The 23782-nt window shown below is 41.5% G+C and overlaps 2 protein-coding genes, 1 long non-coding RNA gene and 1 other non-coding gene across 10 annotated transcripts in view; 2 read left to right on the top strand and 2 right to left on the bottom strand.

Moving 5' to 3' along the window:
* The window catches only part of CLTA (clathrin light chain A), a 38801-nt gene extending 35541 nt beyond the window's left edge, over nucleotides 1–3260 (top strand). The window contains exon 5 of the mRNA XM_036330392.1: nucleotides 2515–3260. Within this exon, the coding sequence (XP_036186285.1) occupies nucleotides 2515–2539 (25 nt within the window). The 3' untranslated portion in view covers nucleotides 2540–3260. The remainder of the gene's footprint in view (nucleotides 1–2514) is intronic.
* The window catches only part of GNE (glucosamine (UDP-N-acetyl)-2-epimerase/N-acetylmannosamine kinase), an 86836-nt gene that overhangs the window by 45292 nt on the left and 17762 nt on the right, over nucleotides 1–23782 (bottom strand). For 5 of the 7 annotated variants that reach the window (XM_036330386.1, XM_036330384.1, XM_036330382.1 and 2 more), the window contains 6 exons: nucleotides 21620–21832; nucleotides 10532–10619; nucleotides 9077–9287; nucleotides 5039–5168; nucleotides 4484–4705; nucleotides 2530–2712 (listed from right to left, as the gene is read on the bottom strand). In XM_036330386.1, the coding sequence (XP_036186279.1) occupies nucleotides 2530–2712; nucleotides 4484–4705; nucleotides 5039–5168; nucleotides 9077–9287; nucleotides 10532–10619; nucleotides 21620–21832 (1047 nt within the window). The remainder of the gene's footprint in view (nucleotides 1–2529; nucleotides 2713–4483; nucleotides 4706–5038; nucleotides 5169–9076; nucleotides 9288–10531; nucleotides 10620–21619; nucleotides 21833–23782) is intronic. The other 2 variants (XM_036330381.1, XM_036330380.1) reach the window with 2 other exon arrangements.
* LOC118667839 lies at nucleotides 5510–5616 on the bottom strand. The gene has a single exon (XR_004971416.1). It is a non-coding gene; the product is annotated as a U6 spliceosomal RNA (small nuclear RNA).
* Nucleotides 7201–8137, top strand: LOC118667321. The gene is made up of 2 exons (XR_004971232.1): nucleotides 7201–7256; nucleotides 7905–8137. It is a non-coding gene; the product is annotated as an uncharacterized LOC118667321 (long non-coding RNA).

The raw sequence follows: 23782 nt of genomic DNA, 5'->3' as shown, positions 1-23782 counted from the left end.
TATCCAGCCCAGATGCAATGTGGCATCACTGGCCAGCGCCCCGTTTTCCATGGAGGAAGGCACAGCACCTAGGAAACAGCACAGACCTGGTTCACTGCCAGCTCTGTCATTACGAGCTGCACAACCCTGTCCATTTCATGTCACCATGTTTCTCTTCTCTGTGAGACTGGGGTAATATACTAATACCCATCCTAGCAGGATTATTTTAGGGATTAAATGACATAATGGACCATAAAGTATTTTTAGTTAAATGGGGGCCAGACTAATGGTAAATAAACAGTAGGTATTTCTGTTACCTATAGTCCTTTTTTTCTGTCCCTCACTCTGCCAGTCACCAACTCAGATCAACCTGCCTCCTTCTCTATTGAGCATGGGCTCTGATGAGAGAAAAGCTAAACCATGCAGACTGCTTACTGAATGTCACCTGGTGGTCGCCTATCTCCTGGGGGCACTCACAGCTGCCTCTCCTAAGGCTTCACCTCCTCAGACCTTCTTTCCCTGCCCACCCTCACTCTCACCTGACCAAGCCATTTTCATATTTATGACCTCTCAGATAATAAAGGACAGGCAGGAATTCCTTTACTTTTCAGCCCCCAACTATAAGCAGGGTTGTACCTGCACATCTTCATTCCTTTGTTCCCTCTCTTTGGACCCTCTGCCAGGCTTTGCACTCATCTCTTCCCCCCTCTTCAAGGTCCTTTCTGTAGGGACCATCCTTTCTCCCCTGCATTCCCAACCGTTGCTTCCATTTCCACTGTCTCCTTTCCACCTGCACGTGCTAACAGATTCCACTTCTCCCCTCTTCCTCATTGTAGTTAGGCGTCTGCTTCCACTATTTGATTGAATTTCGTTAAGACAGGCATTTGCCCCCCCCGGGGGAGAGGGGGCAGAAATTGATTCTTGGCAACAAAAAATCTTTTTATACAGAGAGTACATAAACAAAGAACATATCTGTGGTATTAGCGTTTCATGGGGTGAGATGATTAGGAAAAAACATCTAAGCAGGTTCCTTATCAGGGGTGATAAAAACAAGGTTGAAAAAAATACTTCAGGGCTTCAAGTGATGTCCTCATGACCATAACCAAAGAACGTTTCTGATTTTCTCTTACTCATGAGCAGCATTTGACACTACAGGCTACAATCTCCCTGAAACACTTCCACTTTTGGCTTCTGTGACTTGACCCTTTCCTGGTGTTCCTGTTTTGCAGGATTCCATTCTTGACTTAAATCATTCATTTCCCTTTCAGTGGTTTAACTGTCACCTCCATGCTGATTCCCAAATCCCTACCTCTAACCTAGTCCTCTCTCTTGAGCATCAGGCCCCTGTAGCCGGCTGCCTCCTATGCATTTCCACCTGCATATGGATGTCCCACTGGTACCCAACTATTACCTTCCTTCAAAACCTGTTCCTCGTCTTATATCCCCAACCCCAACTTGTCCATCCAGAAGACTGGAAGTCACTCTATAGAACTGCCCCATTTAAAGCTATCCTCTATTCAACTACCATTTTCCTCCCAGGAAACAAAAATTTACAATTCAGTGAAGAATCTAAAATTCAGATCTGACTGTATCTTTTCCCTAAAATTTTTCAGTGGCTTCTCCATTAGCTGCTGGTTTTGGCTTACCTCTTACTACATGATACTCTGCCTTTATGCACAACATCACTGTCTCCCAAGCTTGGAAATGTCCCTGTGCCCACTCAGACTTGCCTCACTAGTGCTATTTACCCTCTGACTCTCGACCTCTTAGGACAGCACCCTAACACTCCCTTCACTGTAGGGAGAAGGTGGGAGGGAACGCTGGTGTCCTTATATACATCTACATTTCTTGGCCATCATTCTCTCTGCACTTGAGACACATGATATTAAATGACTTCCTCTTGCATTAGAATGGAAACCATCTTGACTTTTATAACATCTAGAAACAGCATTAGTTCAAATAGACCTTTTAGAATTCAAAAACTAAACTACGTTCCTCCATTTAATTCTTCATTAAAATGTGTATTGATGTGTATTAAGCCCCTGTGCTAGGAGCTTAGAAAACAAAAATGAAAGACAGCCCTAGCTGGTTTGGCTCAGTGGATAGAGCGTTGGCCTGAGAAATGAAGAGTCCCAGGTTCGATCCTGGTCAGGGCACATGCCAGGGTTGCGGACTCAATCTCCAGTAGGGGGTGTGCAGGAGGCAGCCAATCAATGATTCTCATCATTGATGTTTCTATTTCTCTCTCCCTCTCCCTTCCTCTCTGAAATCAATGAAAAAAAATATATTTTTTAAAAAAATGAAAGACATCTTCCCCATTCCCCTGGAGCTCAGGACCCCTGTCCCCCTCCACCCCTGCAGAGGAAGAGTGTTGACATGGGTCAGGACTAAGGAAGCTTTGGAGCTTCAGTATGAGAGAGCCCCACTCGTATTCTAGGAAGGGAAAAGGTTAAGAGCTCAGGTTTCAGTGCTCAGCCCCCTTTGGAATACCTACTTTGAAGTATTTTTCTACCATTTGGCTATTTAATCCCTCAGAAGAAAGAAACCAACCGTCATGTAGCTTTTTTGCTTCCTTCTGCAAGGCCATTCCAGAGGCATATGCTTCAATGCATCCATGGCTTCCACAGGAACAATCAGGCCCATCTAGAGACACAACAAGGTGGCCAAGTTCTGCAGCACAGAAGGAACTTCCATGAATCAATTCATGCTGATGGATGATTCCCCCGCCAATTCCTACAGAGAGACAGCAATCCTTGAGGTGGCTCTTCATTTGAGACAGAAAACTGATATGGCAATACCGCATCTGTTAAGGAAAGCTTGGGAATATGAGGTTCTGTACAGTGCCTACTTTCCTAGTAGCTGAAACTTACTAAGTACCAAAACTATTTGGAATCATCTTGGATGGAAATAATTTTAGCAGATCCTCTGATACCCTGTGTTGCATCTGCTTGACTCATCTTGTGATGACAGACCACCTCAAGTGCACACTGTCCACTGTTCTCCCCGAGGCTTTCTCCAACACTAAAGAACTCGGTCAACCATGCAAGCACAGTGCCCAGAGGCAATCCTCAACTGAGGCAAGACAGGAGCCAGCAGACCCAAGTGGACAATTCTGGATGGTATTCTGCAGGCTTTTTGGGAGGTTCCAGTCGATTTCAGCCCCCACTGCCCTCAAGACAACTTTGATCATGTCTCCTCTAGTGACTCTCCTCCTACTCTCTTCCCACTCCCTCACTCCTGCTTCCCAGGATCACTGCCAAAATAAAATACCCACCCCTAAATCCTTGTCTCAGACCCTGCTTTGGGGGCAGACAATCTTTCTAAGGTATCAAATACCTCCTACTTTCTTAAACAGAATATGAATATGATTTTGCCTCCTCTTAATACCGTGTCTAAAAATTTTTGATTCAGGAATTACGAATATCAATGACTGTCTTGTTATGGAATTTGGGAGTTACTGAGGAGTAAAGGCCGTTCTGCCTTAGCAGGCTCTGCTTTTTAGTTTCCCAGCCATCTGTTACTTCTGGTGGCACCTATTCTTCAATGCCCACCCCTCTCATTTGCAGCTTATTAACTGCTCTGTGCCAGGAAATGATAGCCCGACTTGTGACACTGTGTTCAGGACTAAGAGAAGAAGTATATGAGCTTAAAGGGGAGGTAGTATAATGTAGAGTTTAAGAGCACACAAGTGTTGAAGTTGGGCATATCTAGGATCAAATGCTGGCTAGACCATGTATTAGCTGAGGCTTCCTCATTTAAAAAACAAATTGGGACATCAGCAAAAATGGCAGAGTAGGAAACTCCAAAAGTGCATCCCTCCACTAAAGCAATGACTAAACTGGCAACTTTTTTGGAACTCTGGAAACTAAACAAAAGTTTGCAACAACCAGGGGAATGCTTTATCTGAATATTAGTAAGAGCTTCCTGGCATTTTCTGGTCCCATTAATCCCTCGGCCTCTTCCCCTCGCCACCCCCCGCAACCCCCACCACACACACACACACAAATTGGCAGTGGCCTTGAAAAGTAGCCCCGTTCCCAGTACAGATGGCAGTACTAGAGGGAGCTGAACAAACCTTATTCTTAAATAACTGTGGTGGTTTATTTTGACCAGCTCGAAGGACTTGCCTTTATCTCACCTACCTCAGAACTCTCCCAGAGCCCAGGGGGCTGCACAAGGGGCATTTGTCACAGGCATTTAAAGGCAAAATATACTTGGTCTTTGCTGCTTAGGGAACTGGGTAACTGGGGGCAAACAATATACTAACCAAACGCACTAGGAGGAAAAGCTGGGGGATGAGAAGCTTTGGGGAGTAAGGGGTTTGAATAGCTCTGACAAGCTCCTGAGATTTTAGAAGGCCACAGCCATGCTCAGAAACGACCTGAGCAGACTGCAGCTCTCCTGTGTGGCTCACTTTCAGGCCCTACTCAAGCAAGTTGCGAAGTGTTAAAGGTGTGCCCCAGCACACACTCTTGCTCCTGAAGCAACCGTCCCCTACTCTTACCTGTGCCTGTAATAAATGTCACGAAGTTTTCCAGGCCCTTTCCTTGGCCAAATTTCCTTTCCGCCATGGCAGCACAGTTGCCATCATTGTCTACCCACACGGGGAGATGCAAAGTATCAGACAGGGGAGTCCTGAGGTCCACAGAGTTCCATTCTTGGATCAGTTTGGTTGAATGCAGCACAACTCCTTCCCGAGGATTTACACGGCCACCTGTGGAAATACCTGAGCTCCACCACAAACACACACACAGGCAAAGGAACTCTAATTAGCAATCTTAGAAAAGTGTGCCAACTTTCTGGGCTTGGGACACAAATTAATTCACCCAACATATCCTAAGACAAATATTACGAAGGATTGCAAAGAAATGACAAACAGTCCTGAGCTAAATCTATAGTTCCCAGATATACAGTACTAACAATGCTTTTCCCATAATGCTGGTTGGTGGCCACAGACAGGGCCTGGAGACAGGGAGTTGATGTTCAGTCATGCAGCAGGACTCAGTAAGTTTTGTACATTAAAATGAACATTTCTTGGACATGTAATTCACAATCTTACCTATGCCCAAAATTCTGCAGTTCAGTTTTACAGCTTCTGCTGCAGCTTCTACACACATCTGTAAGATTAAATTAATCCTCTCTTCATAGGTTTTAGGATTGAACTGAGTATACTTCTTAACTATTTCACCCTAAAAGAGAAGAAACAACACCTTCTGTCTCACTGGTCTTCACTAAAGAGCACACACAGTGAATCTTTTGTCCTTTTTCACAATGTATCAGACACCGCCATAGGACAGTTCTACAGATTCCGATGACTGTTTTAGAAGGGAGCCATTGTCTGGCTTGGACCAGCCCTTGGATACACCAAAGTCGTTTTCTGGGAAGTCAGTCTGGGATATGACTGTTGAGGTAATGACAACTCCAGAGCCAATCAGATGACCATCCCTCCCACTCCCCACCCGTCTCTTTTTTAAGTTTTTCTTTATTTTGGAACTGCCTTTATGTACAGACATCACACAAAAAAGCACCAAAAAATATGGAACGGTTCACGAATTTGCGTGTCATCCTTGCACAAGGGCCATGCTAATCTTACCTGTATCGTTCCAATTTTAGTATATGTGCTGCCAAAGCGAGCACCCTGTCTCTTTTTTAAAACAATTTTTTAAATTGATTTCAGAGAGGAAGGGTGAGGGAGAGGGAAATAGAAACATCAATGATGACAGAGAATCATCAATAGGCTGCATCCTGCATGCCCCCTACCGAGGATCAAGCCTGAAACCCGGGCAGGTGCCCTAACTGGAAATCAAACCATGACCTCCTTGTGGGTCGACACTCAACCACTGAGCCACACCAGCCAGGGTGGGCCCTTCTCTTAAGCATAGTCAATGTTGGCTAATCTTAATGTTCATTAAAAGGTCATATTTTACTTTTTCAGGTTGACAAATTTTCCTTGCTTAAATTCCGAGGCAACTAAGTAAATTTCCTCAAGTTCCTAAGCTTTAATCACCTCCCATAACTGAAGCCAGTAATGGTATGGTACCATGATGTTTACATTACTGTGTTTTCTGATATGCTTTAATACCATCAGGGATAGTCCCTCCTTATTATTCTTGTTTTTAAATTGTCTTTGTTCTCACTTGGGCATTATTTTAAGGAAATTTCAGAATAATGATGTTAAACTTTTAAAAATTTCATTTAGCCCTAGCCAGTTTGGCTCAGCAGATAGAGCACTGGCCTGTGGACCGAAGGGTCCCAGGTTCAATTCCGGTCAAGGGCATATGCCTGGGTTTCGGGCTCAATCCCTGGTGGGGGGTGTGCAGGAGACAGCCAATTAATGATTCTCTCTCATCATTAATGTTTCAATCTCTCTCTCTCCCTCTCCCTTCCTCTCTGAGATCAATAAAAATATACTTAAAACTAAATAAAATAAATAATATAGTTAAAACTAAAAAATATAAAATGGAAAAATGCTTTTTTAAATTTTCATTTAAATGTTGACTACGATTATGTTAAATTCACAAGTCAATTTGGAAAGTGCTGACATTTAAAAAATACTCAGCATTCCCAACCAGGATATTTCTTAAGTCTTTACATTTTACAGTAAAGTTTTATAATTTTCTTTATATAGATGACACAGTTGTCTGGTTTTGATTATTCATAGATGATTCTGTTGTGATATTCTGAATAAGATCTCTTTTTCCACACTTCTGTTGTTAATGGATTTTTATACATTTACAAAGGTTAGAGTGGTCACTCATCTATCTATATATATAAAAGACTAATATGCTAAGTGTCCGACCATCCGGGTAATGACATCACATAGCAATGCCCAGCTTCCTCTCCCTAGCGACTAGCATCCTTGGAGTTTCTTCAGCCCAGGAACATGACTTGCTTTATAGCCAAGTGGAAACATTTCACGCTGTAACCAAATGTCTGTGAAACATTTTCCCGTGCCTCATCTCATTTTATCCTCACAGTAGTCCTGGATTAGGTAGATAGGAGACTTGGTGGAATCCTATTTTCATTAGCCAGAAAACGGAGATTTAGAAAGCTTAGAAACTTGACCTGACTGAAAAGAAGAAATGGTGGACCTTGAAAATGACTTCAGGTTTTCTCACTGCGCAGAATACAGTCAAACACTGCTGCAGTTAAATATTTTACCCTTTGTTCTCCCTGCATGATCTGCAATAATAATCTGCTTCATATTGATAGTTGCTGCTGTGCTGCTGACAATTACCTGAAAGAGAAGTTGGGGTGCTTCACTGGGCTGGAAAAAGGTTAGCTAAATCAGAAAGCAGGTCTAATTAAGCAAGTTTATTCTATATCTATAAAAGGATAAGTTGACTCATGCATGCGTGATACATATAAAGCTCTCGCTGGTGCCAATTGAACATGTGTTTCCATCTGTCATTGTCAACTGTGAATTTGGTTGACACTTCTACTATAGAGAAAGGGCGAATAGCAATATTAAAATATTTCTTCTAATTAATTTCCTTTCAGTGTGCACGAATTCGTGCACCAGGCCGCTAGTGAGTGCCATAAAACCTAAAGTTGTGATTCTCAACCTTCACTGTGTATCAGAATCACCTGGGCAGCTTTGAACAAATATTGATGCCTGGCCTCCACCTCCAGAGATTCCAATTTAATTATTCTGGGGGTGGGGGCAGGGGGCCGGTATTTATATATTTTTTAAAGGTTCCAGATAATGTTATTGTGCAATCAGGGTTGAGAAACACTCACTTACCTAAAGGAGAACTAAAATCTTTGCCTTCAATTTCATATAAGTAGAAAGTTATTGATATTTATATATTTATCATATCTAGCTATTTTACTCAATTGGCTTATTAATTATATAAGGTTGTTTATTCACATTGCCTATAAATAACATTTTTGTTTTATCCTGTCCACACTCTCCATTTTTGCAGTTTGTTCCATGTTTTATTCCCATCATAATTTCCAGAATTATGTTCAATAATGTTACAGAAACATCCTTCTTTTCCTCTTGATTGCAGTAATAATGCCTCTAGAATTCACCATGACAAAGGGTGTTGGCCACTGATGTAGAATATATTATCTTCATGTTAAGAAAATATTCTCTTACTGGAACTTTGTAAAGAGTATTAATAAAGGAGGCCTTCGGCTTCTCTTGAGAAAATCATATTTTGTTTTTCTTTATTGACCTAAACAACTTTGTGTTTAAAATCTTTGCTATTTCCAAATAAAAAAAGAAAAAAAATCTTTGCTATTTCTAATAAACTCCTGAAACTTTATATATCAACAATATTTCAAATAAATATTTTTCTGGTAGGTTTATTCTTTCTTGTTAAATCATCAGAGATCATTTTAACACAGACAATTTGGTATTTTTATGAAGGCTCTCTCAACCTCTGTCAGCACTGTGGTGATGGTTTGGTTAAGGGAGTGAAAGTATGCTGTACTCAACCAAAATCATATTCTAGAGGAGATACCATTCCTGTCACATTTGCAGACACTGTCCCTAGGTAAGGAATCAGCATACTCCATAATCCAAGCTATTAACCAAATACAGAATTTCAGGTGTCCTGGGTGGCAAAAGCCCTGTCTGGGGCCGAAGTGGTCTCCCATTGTCAACTTAAGTCTCCTAACTTGGCTTCCCCAAGAATTTTACTTCTTTGAATGTTAATGATTAGTAAAATAATGACAAATACTGTAATGGATCCAAAAAGTCAATACTGCCCTAGCTGGTTTGGCTCAGTGGATAGAGCATCGGCCTGGGAACTGAAGCGTCCCAGGTTCTATTCCAGTCAAGGGCACATGCCTGGGTTGTGGGCTTGGTCCCCAGTGGGGAGCGTGCAAGAGGCAGCCAATCAATGATTCTCTCTCATCACTGATGTTTCTATCTTTCTCCCCCCCTCCCCCGCTCTCTCCCTCCCCCCTCTCTGAAATTAATATAAAAATTTAAAAACACACACACAAAAAAACCCCCACAAAAAGTCAATACTGTGGGCAAATGATTACAAGCTATCATGTATGCTTCTAGTCTTACCTTCCAACCATACTTTTTAAAAATCAATTACTCACATGAGATATGAAGTTAAGATCTTAGGAGTACTTTTACCTTCATGCTGACTATTGCAACTCGGAGGTTTGTCCCGCCAAGATCAACAGCCAAGGCACTCAGAGTTTCAAGAATATGGTCAATGTCTTGAGAGATATTATCCTTCACAGGAGGAAAGCAGAATTTCTTTTGTAGTGGCTCTTGAAGATCAATAGATTTGAGAAACTTCAAAATCCTTGGAACAGCATTTCCATCCCCATATATCTTTGAGCTGCAATACCCAAAAAGTCCAATTAAATGCTTCTCTCATACATGCTAAATAATATTGAAGACATATTAATGGAATCTCAGACTTGAGGTAATAAAATTTGTACTTTTTCTTTTGAAAATAACAACATATGGATCTCTTTAGCAAACACAGTAAGTAAGCACATGTCACCAATGCAATGTTTAATTCTATTGTTGATTGAAATACAACTATTTCCAGCCTGAGGTACCATTAGAAACTACCTATATTATCAACGAAAAATTAGTTTTGGTAAGCCAATATCAGAATATAACAGTTTGTGACAATGAATTTTTTTAGTTTTTATCTTTACCTTCGTGGGGAAAAGTTATTTTCAGGAAAAAACATTCGAATACATGGGACAACTCATTAATTTGAACTAGAAAGGAGGGTAATCTAAATTAAAATGCTGAACCAGACTTTTTTATTTTTACTTGTACCTTCAGGGTGAACTAGATTATTATATCTCTTTTTATTTTTTTTTTTTAAATATATTCTTATTGATTTCAAAGTGGAAGGGAGAGGGAGAGATAGAAACATCAATAAGAGAGAATCATTGACTGGCTGCCTCCTGCACGCCCCCTACTGGGGATCGAGCCCGCAACCCAGGCATGTGCCCTTGATCAAAATCGAACCCAGGACCCTTCAGTCCACAGGCTGATGCTCTATCCACTGAGCCAAACCAGCCAGGGCAGAATTAGATAATTTTTATTTTAAATGTTTTTATTGATTTTTAGAAAGAGAGGAAGGGAAAGAGATAGATAGAAACATCTATGAGAGAGGAACATCATTGATTGGCTGCCTCCTGCATGCCCCATACTGAGAATCAAAACCCAGCATGTGTCCTGACCTGGAATCAAATCAAATTGAATCGAACCGCGACCTCTTGATTGACGCTCAACTGCTGAGCCACACCAGCCAGGCTAAACTACACTATTTTAAAAGATAATCAGTTATACTGCTTTATAATACTTATGGAAATTCAAAGTAAGCTAAAGAAGTATTTCCTAGCTATGTTAACTAACTGAGACAAATAAAATTATTCTCCATCAGAATCCTTGGTACAGTAATAGGGGGTATATTAGCAAGCTCTGTCTCACTATCAGCTAGGGATCTTAGGGATGGAGAATGAGAGCTGTTTGGATGATTAAACAGTGACTACAGCTGGAAATGGTGCTCAAGGCATCTCCTCTTTTAAATCACTTTTAAAAAAGAGAGTATGTACTCACCAAGGGTACTGTTTACCAAACTGAAGGTGCAGCGCTTGCAATATTTTGTCTTGGGTATCAGCATCCCGAACATGAAGAACATTCTCCCCTAGGAAAATCCAGGGACACAGTATGATGATTCAGAAGCAGGAATATCCAAAGAATAAAGAAATTAGCAGTATGTTATCCTCATAATTATCCCTGAAACCCAGAGGTCTCAAATAAGTCTTCTTTTAGAAAGACATCAACTTTTCTACTGTTTATCCTTTAAAGCTCTCTCAGCAAAAGTATACATATATCAAATACTTAAGGGCACTAGGGTCCTTCATTCCCAAATAAAATCAATCAAATTTTTGTATGTTTCTTGAAATAAGTAAGGTGGATTAATCTAGAATCCACAAGTCATTTATCTAGTCATCTAGCATGTCCACTCGTTCAGTCTGCCCTCCCTCCCATCTACTTAGCCAGTTGTTCAATCAGCTGGTCAGGCCAAGTTGGTCAGTTAGTCAATTAGCCATCAGCTGTTCACGCAATCACCTTCTCTCCACGTTGTTTCTGACCAACATGAAGGAGTAAATATAGTGAAATGCCATGTTTTTCAATAAACTTGGCTAGGAAGAGAAGAGCAGAAGGGTGGTGGCTGGAAAGAGGTATGAGGTCAAGGAAGGGGTATTTTTATTGTTTTGTTTTAAGATATTCGAGGCTTGGGGAGGTTGGGGGTTAATGGGGGGGATGAGGACACATTTGTAATACCTTAACTAATAATAAAAAAAAAAAAAGAAAAAAAAAAAAGATATTCGAGGCTTAGGCATGTTTAGATGATAAGGAAGCTAAAGATACATGAAAGAGAAAAGAATGACTGATAAGTCCCTGAGAAGGCAGGAGGGGTGATTTAGAACACACAAGGCTAGCAGTGGACAGGCAAGAGAAACCCCACACCCCACACCATCCAGTATAAAGAGGGGAAAGACAGATGGGTCTGTGGTTTTTGTTGTTGTTATTAATCCTCACCCGAGGATATTTTTCCATTGATTTTTAGGGAGAGTGGAGGAGAGAGGGTAAAACAGAGAGAAACATTGATGTGAAAGAAACACATCGATTGGTTGCCTCCTGCACGAGCCCCGAACAGGGCCTGGGCCAGGGAGGAGCCTGCAACCAAGGTACATGCCCTTGACCAGAATCGAACCCTGGACCCCTTTGGTCCACAGGCCGATGCTCTATCCACTGAGCCAAAATGGCTAGGGCTGGGCCTGTATTTATAAAGTGTGGTGGCAGAAAGTACAAAGACTGCTTCTGACATAAGACTATGTTGCTCAAACCAATATTAAATTTTCTGTTCACATCTTATTTGAACTGTCAGCAGCATTCAACACCATTTTCTGGCAATACTTTTTTCTGGGCTTTAATGATACCCCCCCCCCCGCCCCCCCTGGTTGCCTTGACCTCACCGGCAATTCCTTTTCAGTCTTCCTTGACGGGCTTTCCCTTCCTCACCAGAACACCAAATGCTGAAGAGCTCTAGAGCAGCGGTTCTCAACCTGTGGGTTGTGAACCCTTTGGGGGTCGAACGACCCTTTCACAGGGGTTGCCTAAGACCATCGGAAAACACATATATAATTACATATTATTTTTGTGATTAATCACTATGCTTTAATTATGTTCAATTTGTAACAATGAAAATACATCCTGCATATCAGATATTTACATTACGATTCGTAACAGTAGCAAAATTACAGTTACTAAGTAGCAACAAAAATAATTTTATGGTTGGGGTCACCACAACATGAGGAATTGTATTAAAGGGTCGTGGCATTAGGAAGGTTGAGAACCACTGCTCTAGAGGTTGATCCTGGGCTCCCCTCTCCTCCCTATTTATATGTTCTCCCCAGGTAATCCCGTTGGTTTTAAATACTCTCTCAAGTACAGTGTGCCATTACCGTCTATATCCTTTCCCTGTACTAGCAATACAGTTTTTATCTGGGCATCTAATCATCCAGCTAAAGAGTACATTCTTCAGCCTCCCTTGCAAATAGATATGGCCATGTGACTACATTCTGAAAGGATGAGTGAAAAAATATTTGCAACTTCCAGGCTGTGCTTTTAAAGGTAAAGGCATCTTCCCCTTCCCCCTTTCCCAACAGCTAAAATGTGGACTTGATAGCAAGATAGGTGGTGGCTAAGTCTCTGCCATACCAGTAAGAAATAAACAAAAATCTAACTTATTTAAGGCACTATTATTTTGGGTCTCTCTGATTCGGCAGCTGACCTGATATCCTAACTAAATACCACCCCACATGCCAGTCACTCTCAAATTTTTATCTTCAACTCTAACTCTCCCTGGAACTATCTAGCTGTTTACAGGCCATGTCCTCTTCGGCTTCTCAAACTTAACATGGCCATTAGAGAAATCTCAATTCCACCCCTCCCAAATCTGCTCCTCCCTCAGTGTCCCCCGTATCAAGAAAGAGTACCCTCATCCAAAAACCTAAGAGTTATTGTTGATTCCTTTCTTCCTTTCACTGCTCATATCCAAGCATCAGCAAGTACTATAGTAAACCCCAAATCTAGCTTTTCTCCATCACTAATACTACCACATAGTCTAAGCCACTGTCATCTCTCACATGAACCGAAAACCTCTTAACTGGTCTCCCTGCTTCCACTCCTGCCCCACCCACCACATTCCACTCTCCATATAGCAGCCAGATGACCTTTCCAAAATGAAAGAAATATTGAGTCATCTTCTCTCTTAAATGGCTTCCCATCATACTTAGAAAAAAATCCGAATTGTTTACCCTGACTTAGGTCTGCCTCCTTCTGTAACATCATCTTGTATCCACTCTTCTTGCTCAGTACTCTACAGCTACCCTGGCCCATCTTTCACAGGTACATTAAGCTTATTCCTATCTTAGGGTTTTCATAGTAGGGTTTTCCTCTTCTCCCTGATCCTCACATAGCTAATTCCGTGTCATTACTATCTCAGCTTAAGTGTCATTTCCTAAACAAGGCCTTTCCTTATCTAATCTAATGTAGCCCACACATTACCTTTTGCATAGTCTGGAAAGCACACAGCTGAATTTATCTATTTATTTTTTGGTCTATCATCTCTCCCCCCGCTAGAATGGAAGTTTCATGAGAGCTCAACCCATTTTAGACTAGTTTACTACTGAATCCCAATGCCTAACACATAGTAGGTGCTTATTAAATGTTTTCTTAATGAATGAATGAACGAAGTAGAAAGAATTTTCATCTGGTGGCTTCAATTTTTTTTCTCTGTGAAGTAGGGAGCAAAATAATACTTTGGGAATGAAAAGGAAGAAGGTCAACAGATAATACAGAATAATGCTTTAAACAATGAAGTATTTAAATAAAAATAAAATTTTTAAAATTAAAGAAACTACTACTCAGTATAGGTCAGCCGTGGGCAAATTACGGCCGGCGGGCTGGATCCGGCCCGTTTGAAATGAATAAAACTAAAAAAAAAAAAAAAAGACCGTACCCTTTTATGTAATGATGTTTACTTAGAATTTATATTAGTTCACACAAACACTCCATCCATGCTTTTGTTCCGGCCCTCTGGTCCAGTTTAAGAACCCATTGTGGCCCTCGAGTCAAAAAGTTTGCCCACCCCTGGTATAGGTCAAGAATGCTTTACAAATAAACACACAAAAAAGGCCAAAAAATAAAAGATAATACAGAGTTAGGGTGGTAATTATGAAGAATGGGAAAAAGAGCTGGGACTAATGTCTTTGTTTCTAGACCAATTCTTTTTCTTTTTTCTTTTTTTAATTGTTTTATTGCTTAAAGTATTACAAAGAGTATTACATATGTCTCCTTTTTTTCCCCGCCCTTGACAACCCCCTGGCCTCCCCTACCCCCCAGTGTCTTATGTCCATTGGTTATGCTTATATGCATGCATACAAGTCCTTCGGTTGATCTCTTACCGCCCCCTTCTTGCCCCCCAACCCTCACGGCCTTCCTGCTGTAGTTTGACAGTCTGTTCGAGGCAGCTCTGCCTCTGTATCTATTTTTGTTCATAAGTTTATAATGGTCTTTATTATCCAAAATTGAGTTGAGATCATGTGGTACTTTCCCTTCATTGACTGGCTTATTTCACTTAGCATAATGCTCTCCAGTTCCATCCATGCTGTTGCAAATGGTAAGAATTCCTTCTTTTTTACAGCAGCATAGTATTCCATCGTGTAGATGTACCACAGTTTTCTAATCCATTCATCTGCTGATGGGCACTTAAGCTGTTTCCAGATCTTCGCTATGGTAAATTGTGCTGCTATGAACATAGGGATGCATATATCCTTTCTGATTGGTGTTTCTGGTTTCTTGGGATATATTCCTAGAAGTGGGATCACAGGGTCAAATGGGAGTTCCATTTCTAGTGTTTTGAGGAAACTCCATACTGTCTTCCATAATGGCTGCACCAGTCTGCATTCCCACCAGCAGTGCATGAGTGTTCCCTTTTCTCCGCATCCTCTCCAGCACTTGTCGTTTGTTGATGATAGCCATTGTCACAGGTGTGAGATGATACCTCATTGTTGTTTTGATTTGCATCTCTCGGATTAGTGACTTTGAGCATGTTTTCATGTGTCTCTTGGCTTTCTGAATGTCCTCTTCTGAAAAGTGTCTATTTAGGTCCTTTGCCCATTTTTTGATTGGATTATCTTCCTTTTGTTAAGTTGTATGAGTTCCCTATAAATGTTGGAGATTAAACCCTTATCGGTGATAACATTGGCAAATATGTCCTCCCATGCAGTGGGCTTTCTTGATGGTTTCTTTTGTTGTGCATAAGTTTTTTATTTTGATGTAGTCCCATTTATTTTCTCTTTAGTTTCAAGTGCCCTAGGAGCTGTATCAGTGAAGAAGTTGCTTCGGCATATGTCTGAGATTTTGTTGCCTTTGGATTCTTCTAGAATTTTTATGGTTTCCCGTCGTATATTTAAGTCCTTTATCCATTTTGAGTTTATTTTTGTGTATGGTGTAAGTTGGTGGTCTTATGGTCTAGTTTCATTTTTTTGCATGTATCTGTCCAATTTTCCCAACACCATTTATTGAAGAGACTATCTTGACTCCATTGTATGTTCTTGCCTCCTTTGTCAAATATTAATTGAGCATATTGGTTCGGGCCGATTTCTGGGCTCTCTATTCTATTCCATTGATCTATATGTCTGTTCTTGTGCCAGTACCAGGCAGTTTTGAGAACAGTGACTTTGTAATACAGCTTGATATCTGGTATTGAGATCCCACCTACTTTGTTCTTTCTCAGGATCGCTGCAGCTATCCGGGGTCTTTTTTTATTCCAGATGAATTTTTGGAGAGTTTGTTCTAGGTCTGTGAAATATGCCGTTGGTATTTTAATGGGGAGTGTGTTGAATTTATAGATTGCTTTGGGTAGTATGGACATTTTAATGATGTTGATTCTACCAATCCAAGAACATGGTATGTTCTCCCATCTCTGTATGTCTTCCTCTATCTCTTTTTTCAACATCCTATAGTTTTCTGATAGAGGTCTTTTACCTCCTTAGTTAAGTTTATTCCTAGGTAGCTTAATTTTTTTGGTGCGATGGTAAATGGGATTGTTTTTCTAGTCTCTCTTTCTATAAGTTCACTATTGATGTATAGAAATGCCATAGATTTCTTGGCATTAATTTTGTATCCTGCTACATTGCCAAATTCATTTATTAAGTCTAATAGTTTTTTTATGGAGTCTTTAGGGTTTTTTATGTATAATATCATGTCATCTGCAAATAAGGACAGTTTTACTTCTTCTTTTCCAACTTCGATGCCTTTTATTTCTTCTTGTCTAATTGCAATGGCTAACACTTCCAGTACTATGTCAAACAGGAGTGGTGAGAGTGGGCATCCCTGTCTTGTTCCTGTTCTTAGGGAAAATGGTGCTAGTTTTTGTCCATTGAGTATGATGTTGGCTGTGGACCTGTCATATATGGCTTTTATTATGTTGAGGTATGATCCTTCTATTCCCACCTTGCTGAGAGTTTTTATCAAAAATGGGTGTTGGATTTTGTCAAATGCTTTTTCTGCATCAATTGATATGACTATGTGGTTTTTTTCTTTCAATTTTTTTATGTGATGTATCACGTTTATTGATTTGCGGACATTGTACCATCCTTGCATCCCTAGGATAAATCCTACTTGGTCATGGTGTATAATCTTTCTGATGTACTGCTGGATCCAATTTGCTAAGATTTTGTTGAGGATTTTGGCATCTATGTTCACGAGGGATATTGGCCTGTAATTCTCTTTCATTGTGTTGTCTTTACCTGGTTTTGGTATTAGGGTGATGCTGGCTTCATAGAATGAGCTTGGAAGTGTTCCTTCCTCTTGAATTTTTTGTAGTAGTCTGAGGAGGACAGGTTTTAGTTCTCCCTTGAATGTTTGGTAAAACTCCCCTGTGAAGCCGTCTGGTCCTGGGCTTTTGTTTGCTGGAAGCTTTTTGATGACTGTTTCAATTTCTCCATAGTTATTGGCCTATTGAGAGTTTTGGATTCTTCCTGATTGAGTTTTGGAATGTATTTTTCTAGGAATATGTCCATTTCCTCCAGGTTGTCTAGTTTGTTGGAGTAGAGTTGTCCATAGTATTTTTTAACAATCATTTGTATTTTTGTGGGGTCTGTTGTTATTTCGCCTCTATCATTTCTGATTTTGTTTATTTGGGTCCTCTCTCTTTGCTTCTTGGTGAGCTTGGCTAGAGGTTCATCAATCTTGTTTATCCTTTCAAAGAACCAGCTCTTGGTGTCATTGATTTTATGTATTGTTTTTTTGGTCTCTATGTCATTTATTTCTGCTCTAATCTTTATTATCTCCTTCCTTCTGCTCACTCTGGGCTTTTCTTATTGCTCTCTTTTTAATTCTTTGAGATGTAGAGTTAAATGATTTACTACCATTTTTTCTTATTTTTTGAGATAGGCCTGTAGAGCTATAAACTTCCCTCTCAGAAATGCTTTCATTGTGTCCCATAGGTTTAGGACTGTTGTGTTTTCATTGTCATTAGTTTCCAGGATGTTTTTCATTTCTTCTTTGATCTCACTGGTAATCCAATCAATATTTAATAACATGCTATTCAGCTTCCAAGTGTTTGAGTATTTTGAGTTGTTTTTATTGTAGTTTATTTCTAATATTATGCCATTGTGGTCTGAGAAGATGCTTGGTATGATTTCAATCTTCTTGAATTTGGGGACACTTTGTTTGTGACCCAATATGTGGTCTATTTTTGAATATGTCCCATGAGCACTTGAGAAGAACGCATATTCCGTGGCTTTTGGGTGAAATGTTCTGAAGATGTCAATTAAGTCCATCTGATCTAGTGAGTCATTTAGGATTGCTGTTTCTTTGCCGATTTTTTGTCTAGAGGATTTATCCAGTGATGTCAGTGGTGTATTAAAAGTCCCCTACTATGATTGTATTGTTGTCAATCTCTCCCTTGATATCTTCCAGGCGATTTTTTTATGTATTTGGGTGCTCCTGCATTGGGTGCATATATGTTTATCAGGGTTATATCCTTTTTGTATTGATCCCTTTAGTATTATGAAGTGGCCTCCCTTATCTCTTGTTATGGCCTACACATTGAGGTCTATTTTGTCCGATATAAGTATTGCTACCCCAGCTTTTTTTTCATTTCCATTTGCCTGAAAGGTATTTTTCCATCCCTTCACTTTCAGTCTGTGTGGGTCCCTTCTTCTGAGGTGGGTCTCTTATAGACAGCAAATGTATGGGTCATGTTATTTTATCCTGTCAGCCACTCGATGTCTTTTGATTGGAGCACTTAGTCCATTTACGTTTAAAGTTATTATTGAAAGGTACTTGTTTGTGGCCATTTCTATTTTTTTGTGGCTGTTTTCTTTTTGAGCTTTTTATTTCTTCTTTTTACACCAGTCCCTTTAGCATTTCTTGCATTGCTGGCTTGGTGGTGATAAACTCCCTTAGCCTTTTTTGTCTGTGAAGCTTCTTATTTCCCCTTCAATTTTGAATGATAGCCTAGCTGGATAGAGTATTCTTGGGTTCAGTCCTTTGCTTTGCATCACTTTGTAAATTTCCGTCTATTCTTTTCTGGCCTGATGTGTTTCTGTTGAGAAATCATTTGATAATCTAATGGGAGATCCCTTGTATGTAACTTTCCGTCTCTCTCTTGCAGCCTGTAAGATTCTCTCTTTGTCCTGAACATTTGCCATGGTAATTATGATGTGTCTTGGTGTGGGTCTTTTCAGGTTCACCTTGTTTGGGACTCTCTGTGCTTGTGTGACTTTTTTCTTCCCCACCTCAGGGAAGTTTTCTGATATTATTTCTTCAAATAGGTTTTCTAAGTCTTGTTCCTCTTTCTGTTGTTCTGGCTCCCCTATTATTTGTATGTTGTTTCGTTTCATGTTGTCCCATAGCTCCCTTAGGCTCTCCTCCTATCTTTTAATTTTTTTCTCCAATTGCAGTTCAGTTTGGGTGTGTTTTGCTTCCCTGTCTTCTAATTCGCTAATTCGGTCCTCTGCTTCTCCTAGTCTACTGTTGAAACTTTCAATGGTGTTTTTTATTGCAGCTATATCACTCTTCATTTCTTCTTGGTTCTTACATAATTTATTGATTTTTTTCATCCATTTCTTTTTTATTCTTACTTAAGTTGTTGATTTTTTTCATCTGTTTCTTCTTGATTCTTGCATAAGTTGTTGATTTTTCCCTCCATCCAGTTTATGCATTCTAGGACTCTTAATCTGAATTCTTTTTCTGTCATGATGCATGCCTCTGTTTCACTTAGCTGCTTTTCTGGCGAGTCCTTTTCTTTCCTTTGGGGGCTTCTTTGTTTACCCATGTTTGATCTCACTGACATATCTAGATGTTGAGTCATTCAGGGGCTGCTCCTCAGGTGGCAGTGGCTCCTCGGGCTGTGGTTGCTCCTCTGGCGGTTGTGGTAGCAGCTGCTCCTCAGTTGACAGCAGCACCTCTGGTGGGTGCTGTTCATAGCTGTGCTGGGTCCTCTGGCTGGTAGGGGGAGGCTTCACACAAAGCTGCTGTTCCTCAGACAGAGGATGTGCTGATCACGAAGCTGCTGTTCCTTGGATGGGGGCGGGCTACACACACAGCTGATACTCCTTGAACTGGAGCAGACTGCTCACGTGGCTGCTGATCCTTGAATGGGGGCTGGCTGCACGCTGCTGTTGTTCCTCTGATGTGGTGGGCTGCTTGTGGGGCTACTGCTCCTAGGACCGGCTGCTGCTCCTCATACCAGGGTGGGCTGCCGTTGCTCCTCGAATGGGGCCAGGCCGCTCGCAGAACTGCTGCTCCTCGGATCGGGCGGGCTGCTCACACAGCTGCTGTTCCTTGGATTGGGCAGGCTGCTCATGCGGCTGCTGCTGCTTGGGTGAGGGCAAGATGCTTGTGCAGCTGCTGCTCCTCAGACTAGTGCAGGGTGTGCGCAGCTGCTGATCCTCGGATGGGGGCAGGCTGCGCAGGGCTGCTGCTCCTCAGACGTAGGAAGACTGCTCGTGCGGCTGCTGCTCCTCGGACAGGTCGGACTGCTCACGTGGTTGCTGCCCTTCGGACAGAGAAGCGGGCCACTCACACAGCTGCTGCTCCTTGGACAGAGGCAGGCCATATGAGGCTGCTGCTCTTAGGCTCGAGGCAGGCTGCTCATGGGGCTGATGCTCCCTGGACAAAAGCGCGCCGCTCACGTGTCTGCTGCTCACGTGGTTGAAAAAATGTGAAGAGAATTAGGAAATAAAGGAACCAACCAACAAACAAACAAAAAAATGGAGAACAAAGAAAGGAGCAAAAAAAAAAACACACAAAAAAAAGGGAAAACAAAGAAAAAAAAAGCTAACAAAATAATAATAAAAAAATAAAAATGAAAAATTGAAATGTCATTCCTTTGGCTGGCTTAAGATCCCAGTTTTCTGGAATGTCTGTGATTTTGTTGTTGTTGTTGTTGCTGGGACTCCAATTCTTTTTCTATGAACTACATATATGTTTTCCATTAGCTATAGAAATATATTTGCATATAGACAGTATTAGGACTCAGACTAATGTTAACCAGTTAACTGCCACGATATTTTGAATTTAATTAAAAAAGGTCTGCCGCTTGCGTCTAAAGATGCTTATGGCGTACAAATGGTTAATGATAGGATAAGCCCGGTTAGCAAATTCATTAATCATCCTACTTACACTTTAGTTATTAAGGAGGCATCTTATTTAGAATTGCCATTTAGTCTGAAGTATTGACTAAAGGGACTCTACTAGCCCCAGAAAATGAAAGACTAGCACTCATATACTGATAACACATTCTCCCTTCAACACAGCCATCAAAGACACAATTAACTAAGAAACTCTTAGCTCTAACTGATATTACAAAGACAATAAAGCCAAGCCAGCATGGCTCAGTGGTTGAGTGTTAACCTATAAACCAGGAGATCATGGTTTGATTCCCAGTCAGGGCACATGCCTAGGTTGCGGGCTCAATCCCCAATGTGGGGTGTGCAGGAGGCATCTGATCAATGATACTCTCTCATCATTGATGTTTATGTTTCTACTAGAGGCCCAGTGCACAAATTCGTGCACAGGTGGGGTCCCTCAGCCTGGCCGGCAATCAAGGCCTATCGGGGGGCTGGCCGAGGTGGGGGGAGGGGCCACGGGAAGTTGGCTCTGGGAGCGCAAAGACCACCAGGGGGCAGCTCCTGTGTTGAGCATCTGCCCTCTGGTGGTCAGTGCATGTCATAGCGACTGGTTGACCAGTCGTTCGGTTGTAATGGTCACTTAGGCTTTTATATATATAGGTCCTTCTCTCACCCTTCCTCTCTGAATCAATAAGAATATATATATATATATATATATATATATATATATATATATACACACATATATATACACATACATACACACACACACACACACACACACACACTTAATAAACAAAGACAATAAAAATATAAGTAGAGCCTTAAAAAGTTTGGTAATCACAGTGTGCTTTATGTAGATTTTAAGCTACATTTGGTCATTAACTTCATTCACTCACTGATAAAAATGTATGTCATCATACATTTTTTAATAATTCATATATATCTATTAAGCCTAGTCAGCTGAAATATAAGCAAAGGTAGATACCTGTTTCTCTTCCAATCTGCCGTGTTCCTAGATTGATCACAGGTGTTCCAAAAGCTCCAACCTCTCGTACCCCACAACTGCTGTTCCCAATCACACAACCAGCGTGGGCAACCAACTGTATAAACTGTTCAAATGGGACATGTTTAACTGCACGAAAATTGGGATGATGCTCGATGCCCTTCTTCCGCATCACTCGAACCATCTCTTTGCTCCCTGTGAAAATGAACAGAACCAACTATTACATGGTTTATGAGAGAAACGATTTTCATTGGCAAGTATAACACCACTTAAAGAAACCTTCCCATAAATACTCATAACAGTTATTCAGGAAATAGTCATTTTAATTGTTGATCTTTTCATGAGTGATGACTAGTTGTCTGGTTAGCTCTCTGCTTCAACTCATCTAGAAACTTTAAACAGCAATAGTTTGGACTTTTCAAACAGCACCCAGCAAAGCAAATACCTTTTGTAAATTCCCCAGTAAAAGTCTTTACCTTAAACAACAATTAAGAGGCTCAAGACAGGCCACTAGTTTCTATTTCTGAAGCTGGGTGTTCCTAAATGGAAAGGTCTCAGGCTCCACCCATCAAGCTGACAACAGCTCAGTGGGATAGTTCTCCCACTTATGTGGACTAAGCTCCAAGAAAATACAGATAGATTCTGTTACTGTGGCTGATATCTTATTTTAAACTAGAGGTCCGGTGCACGAAATTCATGCACAGGAGGGGTCCCTCAGACCAGCCTGCACCCTCTCCAATCCGGGACCCTGCGGGGAAGTCCAACTGCCTCTCACGATCCAGAACTGCTGGCTCCTAACTGCTCATCTGCCTGCCTTCCTGATCACCCCTAACTACCTCTGCCTGCCTGCCTGCCTAATCACCCCTAACTGCTCCCCTACCAGCTTGATCACCCCTAACTGCTTCCCTGCTGGCCTGATTGCCCCTAACCACCACTGCCTCACTCCACACCCAGGACCCAGGACCCAGGACTCCCTCCTCTGGCCGGTCGCAGGCACCCAGGACCCAAGCTTCCCTGCCTCTGGCTGGCCGCAGGTACCCAGGACCCGGGCCGGCTGTGCCCGGGCCAGCTGCAGCCACAGGTGCCTGGGACTGCAGGGCAGGCGGCCGAGACTGCAGGGCGTGCAGCTTGTCCCTCTCCCAGGCCGAAGCCCTAGCCGCCGGCACCCAGGACCGTGGGGCGGGCGGCTTGTCCTCTCCTGGGCTGCAGCCCTAGCCGCTGGTGCCTGGGACTGCAGGGTGGGCGGCTTGTCCCTCTCCCAGGCTGCAGCCTGGCTGGTCCCCATTCCTCTCTCACGAGCTCATTTGTACCTGGCTGGTCCCCATTCCTCTTTTCCCAGTGTTGAGTGTCTGAGCCGTTACGGCGTGAGGGCGTGATGACCATTTGCATATTAGCTCTTTATTATATAGGATGTGTGATTTTAAATAATGTTACAGATATATGAGGGAGAGGCCTCTCCGCTTGCCTCTCTACTCACCCTTCCCTAGCTACCAAGGGAAGCAAAGTTGCTAATCTGGTTGGTTAGAAGGCAGGACAGCAATCACACTGCATTCCCCAGTGGGCAGTAGCCACTGATTTAACAAAAGCTGGGAATGCAGTGTTCTCTCTCCTTTTAACTTTCTCTGTGTAGTGAGATAATAGAGACAGGGTCTACTCTTTAGCACAGGCCCAGCCATGCCTATAACCATTGCAGAATGCCAGAAGGTGCTACTATTCCAAGATTCAAATTTGGGCTCAGTTGAAGGCTTGTTTTTGGCCTTAAGCCTAGATTACAGATACTAATCGTGCTTTCCTGAGGGTTCTATATTACAGAACTGGGTACTAAACAGATAATGAGAAAATGATGCCTTGATTCTTATTTCCCTATTGTTCCTTGTGTATATTTTATCAAAAACTCCGTGAGAAGGAAAGGGGAGTGGTAGGCATGATTTAGGCATTCCTGGGAACCTTTACTTTCAGAGGGGAAAAATATTTCTAATTTAAGGTATATGCAATCAGGAAAGTATATTAAAAACAAAACACAATTGGCAATGAATATTAAACAAGAGAGATATAAAATTACAAATATTTACACAGAAGTTTAAAGGATTATAAAAGAAGAAATATTAAGGTTTCAGAAATATTGTTAAATTACCTGGACAAAAT

Source organism: Myotis myotis, unplaced genomic scaffold, assembly GCF_014108235.1.
Source record: "Myotis myotis isolate mMyoMyo1 unplaced genomic scaffold, mMyoMyo1.p scaffold_m19_p_12, whole genome shotgun sequence".
Taxonomy (NCBI): domain Eukaryota; kingdom Metazoa; phylum Chordata; class Mammalia; order Chiroptera; family Vespertilionidae; genus Myotis; species Myotis myotis.
The sequence above is the reverse complement of the archived record's forward strand: the minus strand, read 5'-3'. Positions and strand labels throughout refer to the sequence as shown.